The sequence below is a fragment of the Corylus avellana genome, chromosome 11, assembly GCF_965113065.1.
Source record: "Corylus avellana chromosome 11, dhCorAvel1.hap1.2, whole genome shotgun sequence".
Classification (NCBI taxonomy): Eukaryota; Viridiplantae; Streptophyta; class Magnoliopsida; order Fagales; family Betulaceae; genus Corylus; species Corylus avellana.
The window spans coordinates 17,821,467-17,842,662 of NC_142500.1; the positions used below are offsets into that span (position 1 = coordinate 17,821,467).

Genomic DNA, 21,196 nt, shown 5'->3' on the forward strand with positions numbered 1-21,196 from the left:
TATTGAGCAACGAGCCCTTGAAGCTTCAATATTTGTCTGTTTATAAATGTTATTAGGGTTTACACTTAGTGATTCATTGACACTTCTACATTGATGGGATACTTTGTTAGTGTGTTCCTACTGATAATGATGAGAATATGTAATTTTTATATGCCTTTGTAAGAATTATGGCCCTACTGATCAGCACTTTACCTTCATCTGGTACATCTTTGATACTATATTTAAAAGTTGGTTACAGTTGTCATTTGGTTTTGCAGTGTAATTGAAAAGGGAGGGGGATGTTATGGCTTGTAAGATTATTATTATTTTGGCAGGATTCTGTTCTGTAATGTTACTTGGGGTTGAATGTAATTCAGAATGATGGACACTAACTCTATTATTCAGAGTCCACAGATACCAATCAGACTTGTTACAGTGAAAAGTTATTGAAGTTGAGTGCTGAGCGAAGGAAACCATTGATGTGGTTTGAGGAGTTGTGTTGTTCACGTTTTTAAGTAATGATTGTCAAACAAAAGAAGCCTCAGCCTTTTGTTATAAGTTTGTCTTTGTTTGTAGTAAAAAGAAAAATTCTGTTAATTTAGTAAGTGGTACTCCTTTCGCTATATTTGCATTCATAATCAGCATTGCTCTATTTTTCCAGCTAGAATTATTACCCTACTTGTGATTACCCAACTGGATTTAAATTGACTTGATTAGCTCCCAATTTTGAAAGAATTGTGGCTGTCTTTCCTTTGTCTTAGTGATATGTTAAAGACTTGCTGTGCCGCCTGGAGTTGTGATCATTACATTGACAAAATACAATATGTTTACTCATGGATGATCTTCTGAATTGCCAGTGATCATTATATTGCACAAAGACATTGCAGATTAGGTAGGCAGTTTAAGAGGGGTAAATTTAATTTTTTCTTATTTAAATTAGTGATAGGCATAAGGGGAGGAGGATTTGAATTAGTTATGTGATTGTTAAATTGGTCAAGTTACCCGAATAAGAGTTATGTGATTATTATATAGGTCAAGTTATCAAAAAGCACACATTGAAGGTCTAATAATTAAGCCTAGCAATGTTGAGGAAAACTTGGCTTCAATCTTGTTCAAGTTATTACCCATTAGTATATGTGCAAGTTTGTCATCTCTAAGACCATTATCTTAGGAAACGTCACTCTTATCCTTTCCATATTATGATTATATCAACCTTAATAAATGTTGACTTCTAATCAAAGATAATTATAATACATCTAAAGACTTCTTTCTTAATAATCGTAATAGTAAAATCTGGCATTCATCGAGGATTTTTGGTGGCAAAAGGTAATGTAATGGTAAAAGAATAAGTTCACCATGTATGTGTGATTGATCTCAGATAAAATTGCAAATATGATTAACTTTGCTATTGTTGAAGAGAAATGCTACACATACTCTCAAGTGCACACGCTAATTTCCAATGACACTTGACTAACAAGTTTATACTTCACATAACAATCCCAAGCGAAAACAGATCTATTGAACTCAAAACTAAATAAATCTTTCAATGGCAAGCTTTCAAGTGAAAAATGTGGCAGAATCTGGCCACTGCTTTTGTAAATTTACAGTTGGTATTGAATACAAGTGAAGTCAAGTATCATACTGTTACCAGTCCAAAAAGAGAGTAACACATTTATATAAAATATTATGTACACGCGCATACGCTTATCTAAATGAACTGGGTTCAATGGCCCTGTGGTTTTCTCTCATTGGTGGATGACTACTTTCAACTGGCAACACAAAGAACCTGAGAAAAAATGGAAATGAAAAGATTCCTCAGAGAGAGAGAGAGAGAGAGAGAGAGAGGGAAGGAGGATGATCTTGCATCAAAATATCGAGAAGAGATGGTCACCTAAAATGGCAACCCTTTGAATCTGCTGATTGAACTCGGATGTGGAAGTTATTGCATTTTTGAGAGTCAATAGGCATCCTTTACCAACAACTTCAGCAAACTGTGTCTCAAAACAATTTATTCATCTTCCTGCTTTATAAGATTTACAATGTCTCGGCCAACAAGAGTTTGTCCCCTGATATTTGGCAAAATAAAATGTTGTCAGCATGTGCATGTCCTCTTGATGGTTTGACAAACATTCAACTATGTAGTCTAGTCGATCATATATCAGTAGAAAAGAAATCAAATTTCAGCAAAATTCTTTTATATCTCATACAAACAAAAGGTAGGCAACCATTGATGAACCCAGCTTCCCGAAGCTTACTAATTCATTTTAATAAGTTACAGAATTAAGTTCTTTTTCTTGCATAATTGAAGTTTCCTAGTACCAAAAACTTCAAAGCATGTTGGGATAAGTTTTGTAAAAGTGTTTTCTATTTTGTGTTTTGAAAAGTCTTTCTATTGTTTGAAAACTAAAAAGTATAAGTTGAGGTTCACATCTGAAAACTTGTTTTGTTTTGATAAATATGTTTGAAAGGAAAAAAACTGAAAAGTATTCGGATGTAATATTGAAAAAAAAAAAATCATAACATAAAGAAAAAAAAAAAAAAAAATTACTAAATCACTCCTTGAGTTCCAAGCCTTTATCAAATCGCTCCTGATTTCTATTTGTATCTTTTAGCTTCTAGAGTTTGTTCTCATTACTAAATCAAACATTCGATCTAATTCCATATAGATTCCATCAATTTTTTTTTATGAAGCCCGTAAAAAATTATAGTTATACCATTTTCTCAAAAAAAAAAAAAAAAAAAAATCGAAGAAAAAAGGAAATAATTATGAGTTTGGGGTGTCCGCAACCCCGTGTTAGTGGGTGAGCCAACCCCCTGTCATACCTCCCCCACCTCTGATAAAAAGCAAAAAACACTTTGAAAATTGCAACCAAACGTACTCTCGGATTTTAGTTTTTATTCCTACAAACTAGCTTCTACAACTAAGTAAAAACCAACAAACTTCCATCGAATCTTTGGAAAATTGATGGGATGGAAATCTTTCACTTAGCTGGTAGATAATACAACCATCTACTTTGTGAAGATTGCCATAATTCTGCATAGCCCTGGAGATAATCATGTCAATATTAACATCTTCTCTATCTCCAAGAACCATAACTATCAGGTAATTTTTTTAAAAAAAGAAGAGGAACTGGTGAACATTCCTAGTAATGGAGTTTAATTGCTTTTCCTTTGTTTAATATTTGCTTATTCTTATACATTTTTAGAAGTTTTTTACTGTATTTGTTCACTTATCGAAGGGGAAAGGAAAAGAAAGCAAGGCTAGAAAGAAAGCTAAGCCACGTTACTAAATTGTGCAGGATGGTTGCTTTGAAGCTATCCAAAAATCATTTCTCGAGTGATGTGAGTCATGCGACATATAAACAAATCCACCATTGAGGAAGCTTCAGATGAACTTCCACAAGCTCTTCTTACTTACGTAAACTGCTTTTACCTAGTGAATTTAAAAATTAAAATTATTTATTTTATTTTTATGGGCAATAGGAACTTACGGTTGAGCTGTTCTCCTTTAAACCTTCCAATGAATCAGCGAGCTGCACTTGCTTTGATGCAGTTGCAAGCAGTGCCTACAAATGAACATGACAAAATACAATCAACGTAAGAAAACTTGTTTGAACAGGAGCTATATTATTCAGACTTATGTTTGTGAGAGAAGGGTCATTTACTTTCTTTGTCTTCTGTAAGTCATATTCCATGGATTTGATACGACTCAAAGATTCTCGAAGCATATCATCCTTCTCTTGAGGAATTTTTGTAGGTTTGTTAACCAGGTCATTTACTAATGTTTCTAAATGCTGCAGCCTCTGCCAGAGTGGGTCCTCTTTGATTGACCGTGAAATGAGCTGCTCCTCAGATCCTGAATCGGAAAACTGGGGTTTGCTATTGTTTCCTAACGGTTGGTCTGCACGCTGCACTGCAAAAAATCTCCCCAGCCCAGATAGTACTAGATATGCACATGTTAACATTTTGAGTATGACATGAACAATTAAACTTGTTAAATAGGGAATGAACTTCTTCAACGGCCTTCTTCGAGTACCATTGTTTGTTGAATCACCTGTCACAGGCAGCACCAAGCTAAGAGTATGTAAAAGCATGTTGCAGTAGCAAGTGTTCTAAATCACAATATCCATATAGAAGCTTTTTGCACTAAGAAAGAGGAAAACAAAATCATAAATTCACCACCGTACTAAATAAACCAACTCATGCAATAATGAGAACCTAACTTCATACACATCTTTTTATGATCCATCTGATAGAGGCCTCTGAAACAACTAAAAATATTTTGCATAATTACTCGAAGAGAAGTTTTCATTATGCTGAAAATGTGCTAGAAAAAGATTAAAATAGAAAATCCAGATTGGGAGCCCCATATACTATTTGCATCAAATGCAATAGGGAACAAAGCATATTCCTAGTCTTACTCGTCTAATTACAGGCTAATATTTTTCTTTTTGGTGAGTACAGGCTACTCTTTCATTAAGCTTCTATCATAGAAAGCACATGTATGGGTAGTGCCCTACGCTATCTTTAGAAACAACTTGAAGATTTTTTTTTCGATGTCTTGGTATCAGTTAATGGTACATACAAGACAATCCAGCAATTAATCTCTCTCTCCTATTTTGTAGAGAAACCCAACCTGGCCAAACTGGCCAAACCCTATAGCCCTGTACCTACTTGAGCCTGGACAATGAGGCAAAGTTTGCCCGACACATGACATCTACATCTGGATGCAGAAAGTAGAAAAAACAATTCAATTTGTCACTAGTAAATTTTAATAAATGAGAAAAGCACAACCATAAAAATTCATTCATGAATATCATTTGTTGTACACCAATAACATCAAAACCAAGAAAAATAGTTACTATTAGACGAGGAGCTGAGTGATAACCTACTTGTTGAACTAGTACCTTCAAGCCTTACGGTGGCACCAACTGGTTCAACCAGGCTGCAGGTGGATGCAGGGTCAGTCATCCTTTCCTGAGCATATATAGACACAAAGCAAGAGTTACAGAAATGATTGTCTTCACATAGGTAGCATAAAAGAAAAGTTCAATATTCACACCAAGTGATAATGATCAAATGGACACACATAAGAATGTATATCCTCATGGAACTTATACATAGAACTAGCATTGATTATTCCAACCAAGATAGCAGCTCAGACAAGACACTTTTGCGCATGTGCGCACATGTTTTTGTGCAATAGATAATAAATAGATGCCCTCATCAATTAAGAACTACTGAGAACAGTTCAGTATAACGAGGGATAATACAGAAACCAGTAAGGAAAAAGGAAACTGACTTCCAGTACACCCGTTTCACGACAAAGTGGCATTGACCGTCTGAAGCCAGAAGCACTTGTCAGCATGTCTGATCCTGACCCAACGAAAGATATTTCACTACTTGCAAACTGCAAAAAGAAGAAATATCATCTAAGAACATATTGTGACTGGAAGATGATAGAAGACAGAATGAGTCGTCAAAGTATCTATAAGTCACCTTAGAGACAGATGACTTCACTTCTAAATCATCACTATTAGAGGTACTCTTAATCCTTCTCAGATACATTGCATCTCCTACATGTACCAGCTGCAAATACAAGTAGATAAAGGATGATTCAAGGCATTAGTTTGAAGTTTAGATTTCCTCAAATATCAATATTTAAGAATGAACTGTGTAGTCAGTCCACTGACTAGGAACATACTTTCATTATTTCAGGATTATTCCAAGGCCCCTTGTCAGATCTAAGGCACCCGCCTTCATTCGGGCATGAGCAAGTTCCACCCAGAAAATCTGGCAGTTGGCTGTTAAGCAGATAAATGCTCAAATTATTTTTGTGATGAGTCACAAAAACACTACATTGTAATTAAACTGCAAAATTACTATGGTAAGTGGAATCCCAACCTTGGGTCTATGGCCTCCAACAACTTATTTTGGAATTTGTTGCCTAAAACCTGTGGAATCAGTGAAGAACCACTAGTGATGAGTTCCAACAGCCACCAAAGGTCAAAGGAAAAAAAAAAAAAAAAAAACTCATACATGTATCTTTGCAGTAGTCCTTGGGTCTAGAAAACCTTTTGCCGTATTCCATAGTAATTTGAACCCACTACCAGCATTAACAATGAACATCTGATGCAATGTCTGTAGAAAATGAGCTAATATCAGAATCGATTCACAGATTCATGCTACAACAATTCAGATACTATCTTTCTAGTTTCATATGCTATTAAACCACCTCAGGATAGTTGTCACCATCAATTTTTTGCATGCGCATAACAAGATCATGGGCGACCTTGCCAAAGCTCACCCAGTTCTGCAAAAGAAGCAGAGCAATGAGAAGCAATGATATTGTGCAAACACATAAATAATTCAGAAGTGAGATAGATGCCATAATAAGCTAAAATTACCAGCGCATGTACGTCCAGTACTGTTGTTGTGGAATCTATGTGTCTCTTGGCAGCAATGGAACATGCTGGGAACTTCTCACTGAAGACCTTCTCAAACCCCTGAACATGATATTTTAAAAACCGGTCCACTGTGGTGACATTCATCAGCTTGCTGGGATCAACTTTGCCAAGTCTTTCAATATAAACAGGTCGTCCCCCTCTGTCTACACCATGGTAACCATGCGGATACCAGCGCTGAACTTCTTCACATTCATCATATACAAAATCCTATACATAAATCATTCCATTGTAAAATCTCTTTGAATTGGAGACATTAAATATATAACTAATAACACATATAGCAGGTACTCCAGGAAAAACTTTCAACAATAATTGCTAAAAAGGTTTCCCAACCAAAACTACATGCGTCAACTGCCCATTCAGAATCCCAACATTGGCTAAGACTTTTTTGTTTCTATCCACCAGAACATTCACCTTATCAAATTACTATTAACAAATCCTATTCCATTTGGGGGAGGAGGGGGGGGGGGGGGGGGGTGTGGGGTGTTACCATGATAACAACTTACCCATAAAAAAGAATCCACACCATTCTCTTTCCTCCAGTTAAGCATTTCAGTCCACATATGAAGAGTTTTATCAATGTCAAACTTCCTTGCCTTTAGAAACCTGCAGCAAGGAAAATTCCAGTTTTCAATAATTATGTGGGATAAATGGGAAGATAAAACGTAACGTGCCCAAAAATATAATTAAATGAGAAAAAAAGTTACACAGTATAATTGGTAAGTCATGAATACTTATTGAAAAAACACAATAATGTGTTACGCGCACACAGCTTATTCATGGTTCTTTGAGCACCCGACTAATCCACATAAGCATGTTCAATCTCCATGTCGAGTGTTAATAAAAATGCAATTTCTAAAAACGCAATGTGTTCAACAAAATCGATGTTTGGCCTTTAAAATCGTCTGTTCTTAAAAACGCAACCCTTTTCTTGCAATTTTGTTTAAAAACACCTTTTGACCTGTGAAATCTAAATGTCAAACGACTCTTATTAGCGCAAAACCACAATACAGAATGGTTATAATGCTGACATGCATTTCCCAAAATTTATGCTCAATACTCTCGTTACCACTGGCTTGTTCACTTCTGAATCTGTATCAGTCATTAAATGAAACAATTCTAAAATTTTCAAGAAGTATGCTAAATGTGCAAACCATTGCTTATGTATAGCAATATTGCTATACATTAGATATCTAATATTTAAGTCAACAAAACGCATAAAAATTTAGCACGCAACTGTACACAACGATGTTTATATCATAACTCGAATCACGCTTAGATTTACGAACTAATAACTTAGAGCTATGGATAGAATATTTATATACGTTACGCAATGAATCAGCTACCTGAGCAAAGTGTGGTAATCATCGTGGCGACGCGGGAGGAGATCTTTGGAGAGCAATGCCTCGCGGAACGCGTTGACAGCTTGTTCTTCCTTGGCGTCGCGGACATCGTAGATCGAAATCGAGGCGAATCGGCAGTCGGCGACCCGGTTCCCGCGCTTCCTGAGAGTGTGCGAGAGCCTCGTGGAAGCGCTCATTGCCTTCTTCTTCAGAGATCTGCCCCGAACCCTTCGCCTCTCGTCCTCCGACGCCGTCTCCGCCTCACAACCGCTCTTGCCCTTCCCTTCCTCTTGATTTGAAGCCACTTCTCCTAAAGCCAAAAATATAATAACCATAACAAAATTAATATTTAAAAAATCTCATTCTGATCAAATATTAATTTTCAGGTGCAAGAACGTACCCGGCATTGTGTTTATAAAACTCTCAGAATTCAATATCAAATAAATATCTGCAAGAAAACAAAAACCGATTAGCATTTTTCAATAAGACCGGCATAATTAGCTCTAGATCTTGAAAATCCGCAAGATTCTCAGCTGAAACCTCATAGTAAAAGACAAAATTCCGCATTGAACAAAAACGAGGATCAGATAATTCTCCAAATACGTACAATCAAACGCACCAGATTCACCGGCAATTCTCCTTTTCTTTTTGGCTCAATTCCTAAAACAATACAGGCTGTGTGTGTGTGAGAGAAGGACGGGTGCTTTCGTATTACGAAGGACGTTGTCTTTCTGTATTTTAACTCTTTAGGTGGAAGAAGGGGGAAGAGGGAGCTGAGGAGGCGTAGCACATGTCGCTGTCAAAAGCGTTAGAATGGAGACGTAGCGTGCACCGGCCGCGTCAGCTTTTTTTACATTAACGCCGGCTCCTTTCGCTGATGCCTCTCCTGCAATTTTTTTGTTGGTTCCTCTGTTTCATTTACTTTTCAGCCATTTCCTCTTTTATTCCTTTGGCTTCCCGTTTCCGTTTCTTGACGGCAAAAGAGAGGGGTGGGTGCAAGTGTCTTTTTACTCTTCTATTTTTCTTTTGTAGCTTTTAATAGTTAATTATTAGAGGCGTGTGGTCAAAGTTTGACCAAAAACTTCAACAAGAGAACTTTAAACTAGTAATGCTATTTAGTAAAAGAGAAATATGACTGTCATATTGTTGAGATGATGTAGTACAGTAAAGATCAACCTTTTGATCATCAATAATTTTAAAAAAAAAAGTTTAAAAAGTAATTTTTACTGTCAAGTTATCACAGTTATAGAGTAGTATACTAAATAGTATTTTTTAAATTTAATTTTTTAAAAGTTAATAATGTTGTTAGGGATACTCAAACTTTTATTATGTTTATTTATTTATTTATAAATAAAAATTTTGACTTGCCAATTTAATTGATTAATGGTGGACTTTTTTTTACGAAACCTAAATATGAGTTGAGATAAAACAAAATCCATTTTGACGAAGCTTATAGAAGATAAAAACGAAATATGATGACGGAAAATATAAGAATGGGATGATATATATATATATATATAGAAAATGACACAAAGCGCATGGTCAATAATGTAAATTATGGAGAGTTGAATAGAAGGAGTCTAAACGGAATAATTGTAAGCATTTCTTTAAGTTAAATCATGATTTGATCATATTTCTATTAAACGTGTTAATGTGAATTGGAATCCGAACATTATTAAAGAGAAGATGAGAACCTAATCACTATATGATTGACTTGATAGCTAATAAGTTCTTTTAGATTTTCTAGAATATTTCCAGAGTTTTGTTCAAATTAGATTGAATGAATTTTTTTACAATTTTATACATTAGATTATATCAATTCAATATAGTTCTTAATTTTCTCTTAATATATTATATTCCGTTAAGGTTTATATCAAATTAGTAAAATATAAACTATTTAATAACATAATAATTAAGATCTTAAGAATGTTATGGTGTAATTATCAATAGAAAAATCTTAATTTCATATTTTTTATAATTTTCTCTGTTCTTTTGGTAGCCGTTTGTTGACGGAGGGAGCTGTAGACTGTTAGTGCTTACGCAACGGAAAAAAGGGAGGGACTTTGGAGTCGTCCAAGTCACCGGCCTCTTGTTTCTTGCCAAGTGGATGAAGGTGATATCGAGACTTTGCAGATGCGAAGAAAGCTCCCACTTTTTGGAAAGGTATAAAGAGCGTCGCCTCGTGCGTTTACCTTATGTGCTATTTATTTATTTATATTTATGTTTTTGGTAAATTTTGTGTTATTGGTCTGGTCACCTCTTCGGTGTCCTGATTTGGGCCATCTTGTGTATTTACTTTCGTACGAACCTCATAAAGTAATATTCCTTGCCGCAACAAGAAAAATTAAATTAATTGATATTTTGATAATTTTATTTGTATACAAGATGTATTTTGTATAATATATTTAAAAAAAAAAAAAAAAAACTTCGGTTTAGCCCCTTGAATTTTTACGCAATTTGACAAACTTCTCAAACTTTTAAATCTCTCATTTTGAACTCTTAACTTTCAATTGCTCTTAACGTAGATCTTTCCGTCAAATTTTAAATGTTAGATGACATTTATACCCATGACTTTTGTATAAAATTCTTTAATTCTAAAATGTTTTTTATTTTAAAAAAAAAATTAGGGATATTTTGGTTTTTTTGATATTTTTAACAGTTAAAATTGATGGAAGAGTTTACATTAAGGGTAATTGAAAGTTCAGAGGTCCAAATTGAGAGATGTGAAAGTCCAAAAGGTTAAAGTAAAATTTCTTAAAAAATAAAAATAAATAAAATCAAAAAATCAAAACATTACAAAGAAACGTGTACATGTCACGGGATTTTGTCTGAAATTTTGTTGGCATAATTAATGTATGCATCAGATAGAAATAAATATGTGTTATAAATCTTTCTAACATAAGAAGAGCTGATGGATTTTGTCGGATTTGGTTCATGTGTGACAAAAAATACGATATGAGATTTTTTTTTTTTCTTTAGTTGATTTCATTCCTTTTTTTCTCATAAAAAATTTAAAATTAAATCTAAATTGTTCAAAAAACTATACAAAATTTTATGTAATTTTTTTTTTTACAGCACTTAAACCAAATCGGCCCGAATCTGTAAAGAGAATGTGTCTTTAAAGCATTTCTTATTTATTACATGTATGCAGTTGTTGGTTGTAGTTTACGTCCAAATACAACGGCATCTAGTACTGTTGATTTGGTGAGGATATGCCCTTTTTCATTTTTGCTATTTTTTTAATTATGGGATGAACTAGACATTGGAAACCATCGTTAAATCCTATAAGATTCTATTATTCTATATTCCACTCAAACGAAAAAAAAAAGAAGAAGTTATTTTATTCATATAAAATTGCATTTTTAAATCAATTTATATACTACTTGACTCAACATTTTCTTAGTCTAAATTCATTAGATTTGAATCATTGAAATAATCTAATAGGACCGTGATACACAGCACACGGCGTGCTGTGCACGCCTGTGCAAATTTTTTTTTTATTCTTAATTATTAAAAAAAAAAAAAAAACGCACGCCGTGTGCTCTTTTATTTCACCCAATCTAATATAACATTTAAACATTAATCAATTATGGCCAAGAAAAATATATATTGGTTGAATCATTTTGAATGCAATAATATCATTCAGTTGAATCCTTGATCCACTCATTAAAAAAGAAACAGAGTGATACAACTGATTATGAAAACTAGACTACAACTTGACAATTCTTACCATAATCAAGGGTGGCAATGTTGTAATTTATAATGCGCTCAGGTTTAGATGCTAAGACATAAATATAAAATTATATAAATTAATTTTAATTTGATTAATTTAATTAAACAAATTAAATTCTTTAATCTTAATCTACTAATTTATGGTCCGCCCAAAATATAAGTGCAAAGTGAAGAGGATAGTGGAAACACGGTAGACGATCTAGAAACCGTTGACATCTGGCCTACCATGTGATGTGGTCGGGAGTGGCATGGACATGGTGGGGTCAGACACAAGGGGGTTTTCATGCATGCAGCATTAATGGTGGCACCACCCGTCTCACTCTCTGGTGGGATCAGGAATGTCCATACACCATCTATGTCATGGTGCCCACAAGTCTATTTTTTATTTTTATTGCTAATTATTTTTTAACATTTTAGATTTTGTTTTTCGAACAGAAATTCATTCCTATTTTATTCATGAATAATTAAAAGCATAAAAACTCTTACAATCACAGAGCATAAAACTCTAAAATTCATAAAGGATTACACATCATAGAGGTAAAAAACATACAAATTTTACATTGAAATCCTATAATGTCTACATTCACTAACCCATGCCCAATCTTCAGCTTATTGAACAAATCTGTCTGGTACAAACTCAATCCAAAACATAGGTAGCCATTTTCCAGGTATAAACAAAAGCACAACGCTAAAACTAGTCTTTTTCGACCTGAAAGACCAAAAAATTATTCATGTTTTAAGCTCAAAAGCCAGGATAACAAAACAAGCAAAACAGTATAGGGAAAAAAAAAAAAAAAAAAAAAATCACAACACAGCAGCAAGGAGCGGAAGAGGCTGTCGGCGGCGCGAAAAAAAGGGCGAGCAGCACAGTGAAGATGACAAGGTGGAGTTACGACAACCGCTGTGCTATGGGGCACTAAAGGAAAAAAGCTCAAAATAAAATGGAACAAACGGAAAAACCGTACAAGCAGGGAGGAGGAGGAGGAGGGAGGGAGGAATCCTCCTCCAAGCTGAGGACCGTAGATTTTGTTCTATTCATTAGTGGTATTTATGTAATGTCAGTTTAAAATGATAGGACAGTGTATTTATTATATGATAATATATATGTACTATTAGATCTATAAAGTTTAATTTGAATTATAAAATGTCGGTTCAACTTATTTACCAATTAAGCCGGCCAAATTTTTGTTTTAAAAAAAGAACAAGGTGAACGTTGCGCTTCAATCCAGCCGGGAGGCGGGACCCATTAGAGCTCTTGTTCAACCACCTAATGCGAAAGGGGTGGAATAAAATTACAAAGTACTTATCTATAAATAAAGAAATATTAGAAACTATTCTTTTTATCTTACTTTTATCTAATTAATAAGTCATTATTAAATAATAATAATAATAATTGACAATGCTTAGTTAATGAAATGAGATAAAAATGTAGTGTACTTTGTACAATGATCAATGTTATATACCATACATCATTTCACCTTATCTTATTGGTTGCTGTGTCAATGCTTATTAACTATTGAATCATCTATTGTTAAAACATTCAAGAGTTGATGGACACTGTTATATCAGTTCAATGAAATGAGAGTGCAGTGTATAGCATGAGAAATGTTATAAACCATATTTTTATCCTATTATATCTTACAATACTGACATGGTTTTAACTAACAATTGTTAGTAAAATGAGATAAAAGAATGTAGTGTATAACATTATCAATGAGCCTTAACTTTGTACAATGATTAATGTTATATATACACTTCATCTTATTAGGCTAATATGGCTATGGCCATCAACTCTTGAGTGAGCCATTGTTAAAAATAAAAAATAAATAAAAAGGTTGATAGACACGGTCACATCAACCAAGTGAGATAAAAGTGTAATATATTGCATGAAAAATGTTAAAAACTACATTTTTATCCTTACAATTAACCTACAACATTGACGTGACAATCAAATGTTCATTTTTTTTTTATATATATAAATAAAATAATTAATCAAAGAGTTGGTTCAGACAATTATATAAGTATTGTGAAGTAATTGTAAGATAAAAATATAATTTATGGTGTAGGAGATAATGTTGAAACTTTAAGGGGTTGAGTAGGAGGGTCCCAGCCTCCCACGTGGGTTGATGACTTGATGCTCATTCTCATTATAAAATTTCGCTTAAAATTAATTGATGATGCTTAATTTCCTTCTAGCAAAAATAAATACTTGATGTCGGTTATGTCGGTAGAAGCTGTACTAGAGATTACTGAATGGAATCTTATTCACACATTAAACCAAAAGAAAAGAAAAGAAATATTTGTTTTCAATTATTTTGCCTTTGGCATCACTGAGACTTTAGACTTTTCATGTTTTTATAACGTTCTTATTTTTTTTTGTGGCTATGATGATTTTGATTTGTGTCATTAATGGCATTTAGAATAATAATAATAACTAAATTATCAATTTTCTGTTATTGTAAAATATAAGATTTATAGGGGACCTTCATTTTATAATAATATATTAATATTAGAACTTCTTTCACTTTCTTATGGAATTATACATCAATAGTGTTAGTTTAAGGAAAATTATGTCATAACCTCCTCGTATTTTCCTTTTCTTTTTTTTTTCTTTGAAACTTTGTTTTTAATTTGATGAAGTCAAGATCCATGATTTGAATATTTATAAATTGAGACCTTTATTGGTATTTTTTAAAACATAAATAACAAAACGATATAAAAATATAATTATGCTTATTCAACTATGACTACAGGTGATTGGGCCAACCTGGCGCCGGCTCTATGATCTATCCTTGTATTTTCGCCTTTTTTTTTTTTTTTTTAAGTTTTTAACTTTGAAACTCTAGTTTTTAATTTGATAAATTCAAAATCCATGCTTTGAATATTTATAAATTGAGACCTTTATTAGTATTTTTTTATATAAAATAACAAAAATAATATGAAAATATAATTATGCATACTCAACTATGACTATTGGTGTTCGTAAGGAGTAGCTTAATCGGCTGGAAACCACGCCTCATAAAGCAGAGGTCACTAATTCAAATTTTTCTTTCTCCTTTTGTGTGGACATGTAAAAAAAAAAAAAACTATGACTATTGGTGATTGGGCCAACCTAGTCCCAGCTGCCGGGCCTTCCCTCAACCCACTCAAAATCCTCCTATACTTGCTTGCAACTACAACCCGGAGTAAGCTCCGCCCAGAACCACTTATAACTCCACTGCATCTGCGGCCAATTATGATCATAAGTAGCAACAAGGCGCTCCCAAGCGACCTCACCTCCCTACCCCTATCCAATCCTACCATTTCCTCCCCATGCTTCAGGCCCCAGGAAGTTAGCCATGAAGGCAAAGTTTGAGCAACTATAGGCACAATTTGAAGATATATAAAAATCTATTTGGCAGGAGACCAGAGAAAGCATCAGAATAAAAATCTGCATTATCATAAGCTATTTCAGTGGGATCAGCCAGATCCACTGTCCACCACATAAAGAGTCACCCTTTTCTTTTTTTATCTTCTTTTTAAGTAAAATGCTCAACATAATAATTACACCCATTTGCAGCCTTTTGGCCATACTCCCTCAGACCCGGAGGAAAAATGATGGGTATGATTGATAGGACATTATTAATCTTTTTCTCCCCTCCTAAAGGCAAGAAAGGTGGGATGGATCACTCAAAAATTACAGCTTCAAAGCTATTTTAATTATACTTGGAATCAACATATACCAGGTTATTTACACTCTACAACACACAAAACATCATCGAATTCAAAACCTGACTCCAGTGGACTCCACAGTTCACCTACAAATTTCCAAGGAGACAGCTAACCTAAAGTGCCCAGAAAAAGAAAAAAAACAAAAAACAAAAAACCGACCTTAACAATAACTACAAGCTTGATTCTTTACACAATTGGTTGTTTTTGTACATGATTTTAGGCGCTTTCATAGGCTTCATATGACACACTTGCAGAGCTTCTTTTCTTCAAAATCACCTGAAAAGTAAAGGGCATTATCATCAGCATTGATCAATATGGTACCATAAGAATGGCCAACAAGAACGCTAAAAGTTGATGTAATGTGAAGAGTCGAGAGAGGAACTATAGATGAAAGGCTGCATACTGCTTTATAATATTAGCAGCAGCTCCATTCCACAATTCTTACATTCTTCAACCTTCCCTGCCTTAAATTTCTCTTCAATATCGGGCCTCAATAATGTATGATTCTTTCCTTGCCATCATTCATGGGTGCATGCAGCAAGGAATTTGCTAAACTATCCTTCACATTAACAACATAATTTCAAGTGGAAAAAAAATGAAGTCCTTTACTAAGTAGTATATACATCAGGAGCTGCGCCATGAATACTTATATGCTCTAAATCAGAATATCAGCTCCATAAGCTGTTTTAAAACATTATCAAGCTACATAAGTTTATGGTCAAAGTTTTCTTCCAAATTGAGTTGAAAAAGTTTTTTCTAACTCAGTCTATTAAATTGACATTCACGTTAGAATCACATGCTCTATTAATTCTATTAAAAATATATGTAAGAATCATATATTCTGACAGCAGACGTCACTAGGTTAGGAAATTCCTCCAACCCGGTTTGCAACAAAACTTTATCCATATTTAGCTAATAAAAAAAAAAATTGACTACACAGTAGACAATTTCAAAAAGAAAAAGTAAAACGTTTTCAAAAAGCTGATCAGGAACTTTTTCCGTATTACTTAATAACAAAAATTGACCACAGTACACAATTTCAAAAAAAAAAAAAAAAAGTTCTCAAAAAGCTGATCTTAAACTGAACCGCTTTGATACTCAGGCTACATCCAACATAAACCGTTAGTCTTATATCAGTTACAAGAACCATATCATAGGATGGACAAGTGTGAAGGCCGAAAAATGTTTAATACATGACATAACAATTGATTATAAAGGGAAAGGCCAGACACTGCAGTGACGAGCACTAAGCCCCAAGAAACCTGTCTACAATGTCAAGAACAGAAATCGTGTAACAAACGCTCACATACGAAAAAGGTCAAACTTCTCAGTTATGAGCATTGTGCCCCAAATTAACTCCTTGACAACTGTAAGAACAAGATTTTGGAATAACATTTACCATGGTTATGCCATTTGATGGCTTGGACCAATAAGAAATCCTTGTCAACAATAGTCTTTTAAGGTAGGTGTGACAACAATAGTTGAAGCATAGAGTAGAACAACCCTATTTTGTTTTTAACATAAAAAATAACAGAATAATATATGTTGTGTTTTATAGAAGACTACCAGCTACTTCCATTTCTTAAGGTGGAGGTTTAACCACTTATGGTTCGAAGTTTGTGGGGTTTAGGATTCTTCTACATTTTGGAAACTCAAAGAAATGAAAGCAAAATTAATATCATGGTAAATACCATCCATTAGATGTCTAAATGTTATTCCAATCCATTGTATTTAAAATCATGGTAAATACCATCCATTAGATGTCTAACTGTTATTCCAATCTATTTTAGAAACCAAGATCCTGACGTTTATTACATGGACATTTCTATTTTGCCTTTTCTCATGTTGGAAACTTCGTAAGTCTAATGGCACCTACTCCCATGATTTTGTCCACTCTTAGTTGTTTATTGCATTCTAGAATTTATAGATGCTGTATCAAACACCAATACTCATGTCCGCATTATTGCTATATAGGATATAACCATTTTCGGTATTAAAAAGAGGCGAAAACAGACCGCAATCACCAGTAAGAGAAGATCGCCAGGACCAGAGAAACATAACACAAATTGGTGTATAAACACTCAACTTATGTATCATAAAAAAGTAATTGATGGTAAAGGAAACCTTTATAACGCACCTTAGAAGATGAAGGGAGCAAGGAAGCCTGCTGCACAGGATTTCTTAATTGTTGAATCTCTCAAAGCTGGTTTGGTATCTCCTCCAGAAGTTTCAATGAATCCTTTTTCCTGTCTCCATTCTCTGTATTGAGAGTCAGATTCTCTTTTTCTTCTTGGGCTATTCGTAGCCTCTCTGTGAGCCGTTCAATCTCAATGTCAATTTTCAACTTTGCACTATTGACTGCACATAGGGACTCTCCCCCCAAGTCAGAAAGCAAGCTTTTGCTTCGTGAGTGACTCAAAACTGGTAACTCACCAGCCCCATCCAAACTACCTTCATGAATGTTAGGCTCTGTTTCTTCCATGCTTATGATTGGATGATCACTGGGTGCCTCACTGGGTGCCTCACTGCTCCAGGTTCTCAATGTTCCCAGTGTGACAGCACAGTCTCTGGGTTCATCAACATCATTGCTAATCAATGATCCGCTTTGTTCTTTCCAAGTTTCATTTTTATCATCAATGACATGGACATCATATACAGCTGGTTCTGTATCAAGCAGGGAACCATGGTAATTGCTGCTTGCTTGATCCATATCTTCCCCATCTTTCTCTAGCTCTTCACCATCACAAGAAAATTTCATCTCAATGCCATGACCAATTTGGGTTGGCTCACTTGTCATGCTTTGGCATACCATGCTATTATCCTTTTCTTTCCCTGCTAAAAGAGCATTTCTCTCAAGAAAGCCATATCCATGAGTTTGACATTGTTTCTCAACTAGAGGAGCCTCATAATTTGAAGGCCGATTTGAAAAATTTCTTACTTTCTTACCAGTTGACAAATTATTCTCAATCTGCAACCTCGATCGTTCATCATCATCCAAATCCTGGGAAGATGAAGGCCTTTGTCCCCAACTATTAACTTTATCATTTAAGTCACCTTTTGGTAGCTCATGTTCTAAAAAGCTCATCTGCCTGTATTCTTCAATTTCCTTCTCCAGAAAATGATTCTCCTTCTCCCTCCTGACAAGGATTTCCTTCAAAATACTCATCTCTTCTTCATCATAAACAAATTTTTCTTCTATCATCCTTTGATACTGCCTCGCTTCCATTTCTACTGATGCTTTATCCTGCTGCAGGCGTAATATCATGGCTATAGCTTCATCAGCAGCACTTGCAGCAGCTGCTCTCTCTTTCTCCAGTTCTAGGTAAAGAGCAGCACGGGCGCCTTTTTCTTCTTCAAGAGCTAGCTCCAACATTCTGATAGCATTGGCTTCATTGCCAACAAATCCCATTGCAGCATTAATTGTATATGTTTCAACAGAAGATGATATGTCTTGATCCTCACCAACTGATCCACTCAATTCAAAACTATGCTGGCTTCTTTCCCCCACATCAATGCCATTTGGTTCATTTATTTCACCTGAATGGCATGACTACAAAGATCAGTAAGCATTGTACTAGAATATTTAATATGTGTAGCCTAATCAAAGGTTGATATTCAAATTCAACTTCATGGCCAACTCAATTTGAGATTTTCTTTGAAATTTTCGAGAATTTCAAAACTATTATCAGAAGTCAAAGCTTGTTAAATATGGCATTTAAATAGTTGATTAAAAAAAAAAAAATCACATTACAATATGCAAATTTCAGCTCGAAAACATCTTTAAAGTAAAAAAGAAAAAGAAAAAGAAGACAAGTTTAAATCATTGCACTCACCAAGGAAACCATCTTCTCTCCCACTTGCAGGACCTAAGCTTTCACTGGTTTTGCTTCTCATTTCACTGCCATCATAAATAGAGTTTCCAGCAACAACCGACCTTGAATAATCACTGGACAAAACAGAAGAGAATTTTTTGTTGTCAAAAGTAGCTCTCCTTCGGCGCCGAAATCCAGACCTTTGCTTCAAGTTCATAACCCCCTTTCCCCTTGCATCATACCCACTTTCCCTATCAGCCAAATTTTGCAATCTTTTCCTGGGAAACAAACTGCATGAAGCTTCATTCTCCAGTTCAAGAACCCGATTTTCACAATTCCCATCTCTAACCGACTTCTTATCTGAATTGCATGCTCGATCCTTAAACCAAATCAAATCAAAAGGGAATCTATTCAACACCGAATTCAGAACAGAAAAGATAATTCCTGTTGGCCAATCAAAGAGCAAACTGTGAAAGCACAAATGGCTATTTTTATAGCCAAAAATCCCACTACAAGTACATGGCAGAAGCAGTCCAAAAAAGCTCAAGAATTTCGAGGCGAAAAACGCAAAAACCGACACACACAGCAGGATATAAGCCAGAGCAAGGTCGAGAAATGCTCCTATAAGACCACACAAATCCCATGAATGAACTGCTTGCAAAACCATCCTTCTTTGAAAATCTCAAAATCCCAGATTTGTCCAGAAAATCTTCGGCAGTAATTGATCATTACAAGCACTTGGGAACTCAAATCTCAATTCCCACCAAGAAAATTTAAGCTTATACTGATCTGGGTACAAAAATTCACCCACCAACAAAAACCCACCAAGCAAAATGCAATATTAACACCAATTTTATACTAGAACAGTGCAAAGAAGAATATGGGAACCAAAGATTCTTCAGAAAGTGGCAACTGCTAATTATAGCACATGATTCTCTATTGACTTAATAAAGATCCTGTTGAGTAAATAATGAAAGAACAGCAAGTGCTTAGTTCATAAGGAAGCTAAAAAGAATATGTAAAAACCTGGACTTTGACAGATTTACAAACTACTTTAAGAGCTGAAGTTGAAAGCCCACAAGACTCCGCAATGATTTCACAAGGACTTTGTTTGCATCCCAAAAGAAGATAAAGGTAAGTTATACATTAAAAAAAAAAGAAAAAAATGCCAGCTCCAAACACATTCCTCGCGTGGGACACTGACGGGTACTTCACCGCTTTGAAGTGGGAAAATAGGCTTCGCGATTGCCACGACATCGTTTTCGAGACAAAACTGCACGTGGTTTTCAAATTTTGGTTTCTCTAGCGAGATTTCCTATACCAGACATTTTCTGGTTTGGCCTTTCAACCTTTTTTTTGAGAACAGGTGTGTGCCGCCAAAGGGACATATTTGTTGAAATTAAAATTAAAAATAATAATAATAATAATAATAATATAAAGAGAAAAGTGAAAGAAAATCAAAAGAATTTTAGGATGACTATATCTTATCCTTATCTTATATTGATCTTATTGCCTGGGTCGTATTTATATTATAAATGACTTTATTTGTAGGAGAAAAATACGGCAGATAAAGTAGTCAAATCCTAAAGATTTGATCGCACACACAAATATTAAACATAATACGAACACAAGTATGTATATATATATATATTCTAACAACACGTTAGGGTAATGGTGGCATGTGAAGTCACTTAAAATACATTACGTTCAGAGGTAGTTCAATTGACTCAAGATCACGTCTTATAAAACGAATGTTACAAATTTGAATCTCCTTTTAGCTCTCCCTTCTCTTGTAGTCATATATATATATATATATATATATATATATATATATATAACTCAAAACTACTTTTACCTACTAGTAAGGTTAGAAGCCACATTTTCACCATTATTATTATTATTTTTGAAGTGCATTTTCACTTTTATTATGTTATGAGTTATGCTACATATTATACCAATTCCACTGAATTGATGCAGCAGTGCTCATCAACTTTTTAAATTGTATTTTTTTTTAACAATGATTGATCTAAAAATCGATGGACACTACCATATCAATCTAGTAAAATAGAGGTAGGATAAAAGTGTAATATACGGAAAGGGATCCTCTCTAGTTGAAGTCAACGTGAGAGGAACCGGTCCCTTCATTTAGAAG

The 21,196-nt window shown here is 34.4% G+C and overlaps 2 protein-coding genes across 5 annotated transcripts; both read right to left on the reverse strand.

Moving 5' to 3' along the window:
- Nucleotides 1–1,541: 1,541 nt before the first annotated feature.
- On the reverse strand, nucleotides 1,542–8,683 carry LOC132165436 (Sec14p-like phosphatidylinositol transfer family protein). 4 transcript variants are annotated; one of them, XM_059576000.2, is made up of 16 exons: nucleotides 8,409–8,683; nucleotides 8,190–8,237; nucleotides 7,793–8,099; nucleotides 6,953–7,052; nucleotides 6,387–6,653; nucleotides 6,215–6,292; nucleotides 6,019–6,120; nucleotides 5,884–5,933; nucleotides 5,684–5,783; nucleotides 5,479–5,568; nucleotides 5,282–5,389; nucleotides 4,872–4,956; nucleotides 3,645–4,033; nucleotides 3,471–3,545; nucleotides 1,871–2,045; nucleotides 1,542–1,765 (listed from the first exon to the last, which is right to left on the reverse strand). In XM_059576000.2, exons 2-15 carry the CDS (start codon nucleotides 8,194–8,196, stop codon nucleotides 1,992–1,994), a joined length of 1,812 nt encoding a protein of 603 aa, XP_059431983.2. In that variant the 5' UTR covers nucleotides 8,197–8,237; nucleotides 8,409–8,683; the 3' UTR covers nucleotides 1,542–1,765; nucleotides 1,871–1,991. The 4 variants fall into 4 exon arrangements, with proteins under 4 accessions (XP_059431983.2, XP_059431985.2, XP_059431982.2 ...); XM_059576002.2 differs by having other exon boundaries at nucleotides 4,887–4,956; nucleotides 8,397–8,683; XM_059575999.2 differs by having other exon boundaries at nucleotides 8,397–8,683.
- A 6,499-nt stretch (nucleotides 8,684–15,182) lies between these two features.
- LOC132166170 (uncharacterized) lies at nucleotides 15,183–20,351 on the reverse strand. Its single transcript, XM_059576945.2, has 3 exons — nucleotides 19,066–20,351; nucleotides 17,370–18,769; nucleotides 15,183–15,508 (listed from the first exon to the last, which is right to left on the reverse strand). The coding sequence occupies exons 1-2, from the start codon at nucleotides 19,709–19,711 to the stop codon at nucleotides 17,430–17,432; spliced, it is 1,986 nt and encodes a 661-aa protein (XP_059432928.1). The 5' UTR covers nucleotides 19,712–20,351; the 3' UTR covers nucleotides 15,183–15,508; nucleotides 17,370–17,429.
- Nucleotides 20,352–21,196: the final 845 nt, after the last annotated feature.

What these genes read in the sequence shown, in the direction of transcription:
- LOC132165436 (XM_059576000.2), bottom strand. An exon ending in GATTACCACACTTTGCTCAG is followed by an intron (nt 7,053 to 7,792) that starts GTAGCTGATTCA and finishes TCCTTGCTGCAG; the next exon opens with GTTTCTAAAGGCAAGGAAGT. An exon ending in ATGGTGACAACTATCCTGAG is followed by an intron (nt 6,121 to 6,214) that starts GTGGTTTAATAG and finishes CATTTTCTACAG; the next exon opens with ACATTGCATCAGATGTTCAT.
- LOC132166170 (XM_059576945.2), bottom strand. Translation starts at nt 19,711, where the DNA reads ATGGTTTTGCAAGCAGTTCATTCATGGGATTTGTGTGGTCTTATAGGA. An exon ending in GAGAGAAGATGGTTTCCTTG is followed by an intron (nt 18,770 to 19,065) that starts GTGAGTGCAATG and finishes CATGCCATTCAG; the next exon opens with GTGAAATAAATGAACCAAAT.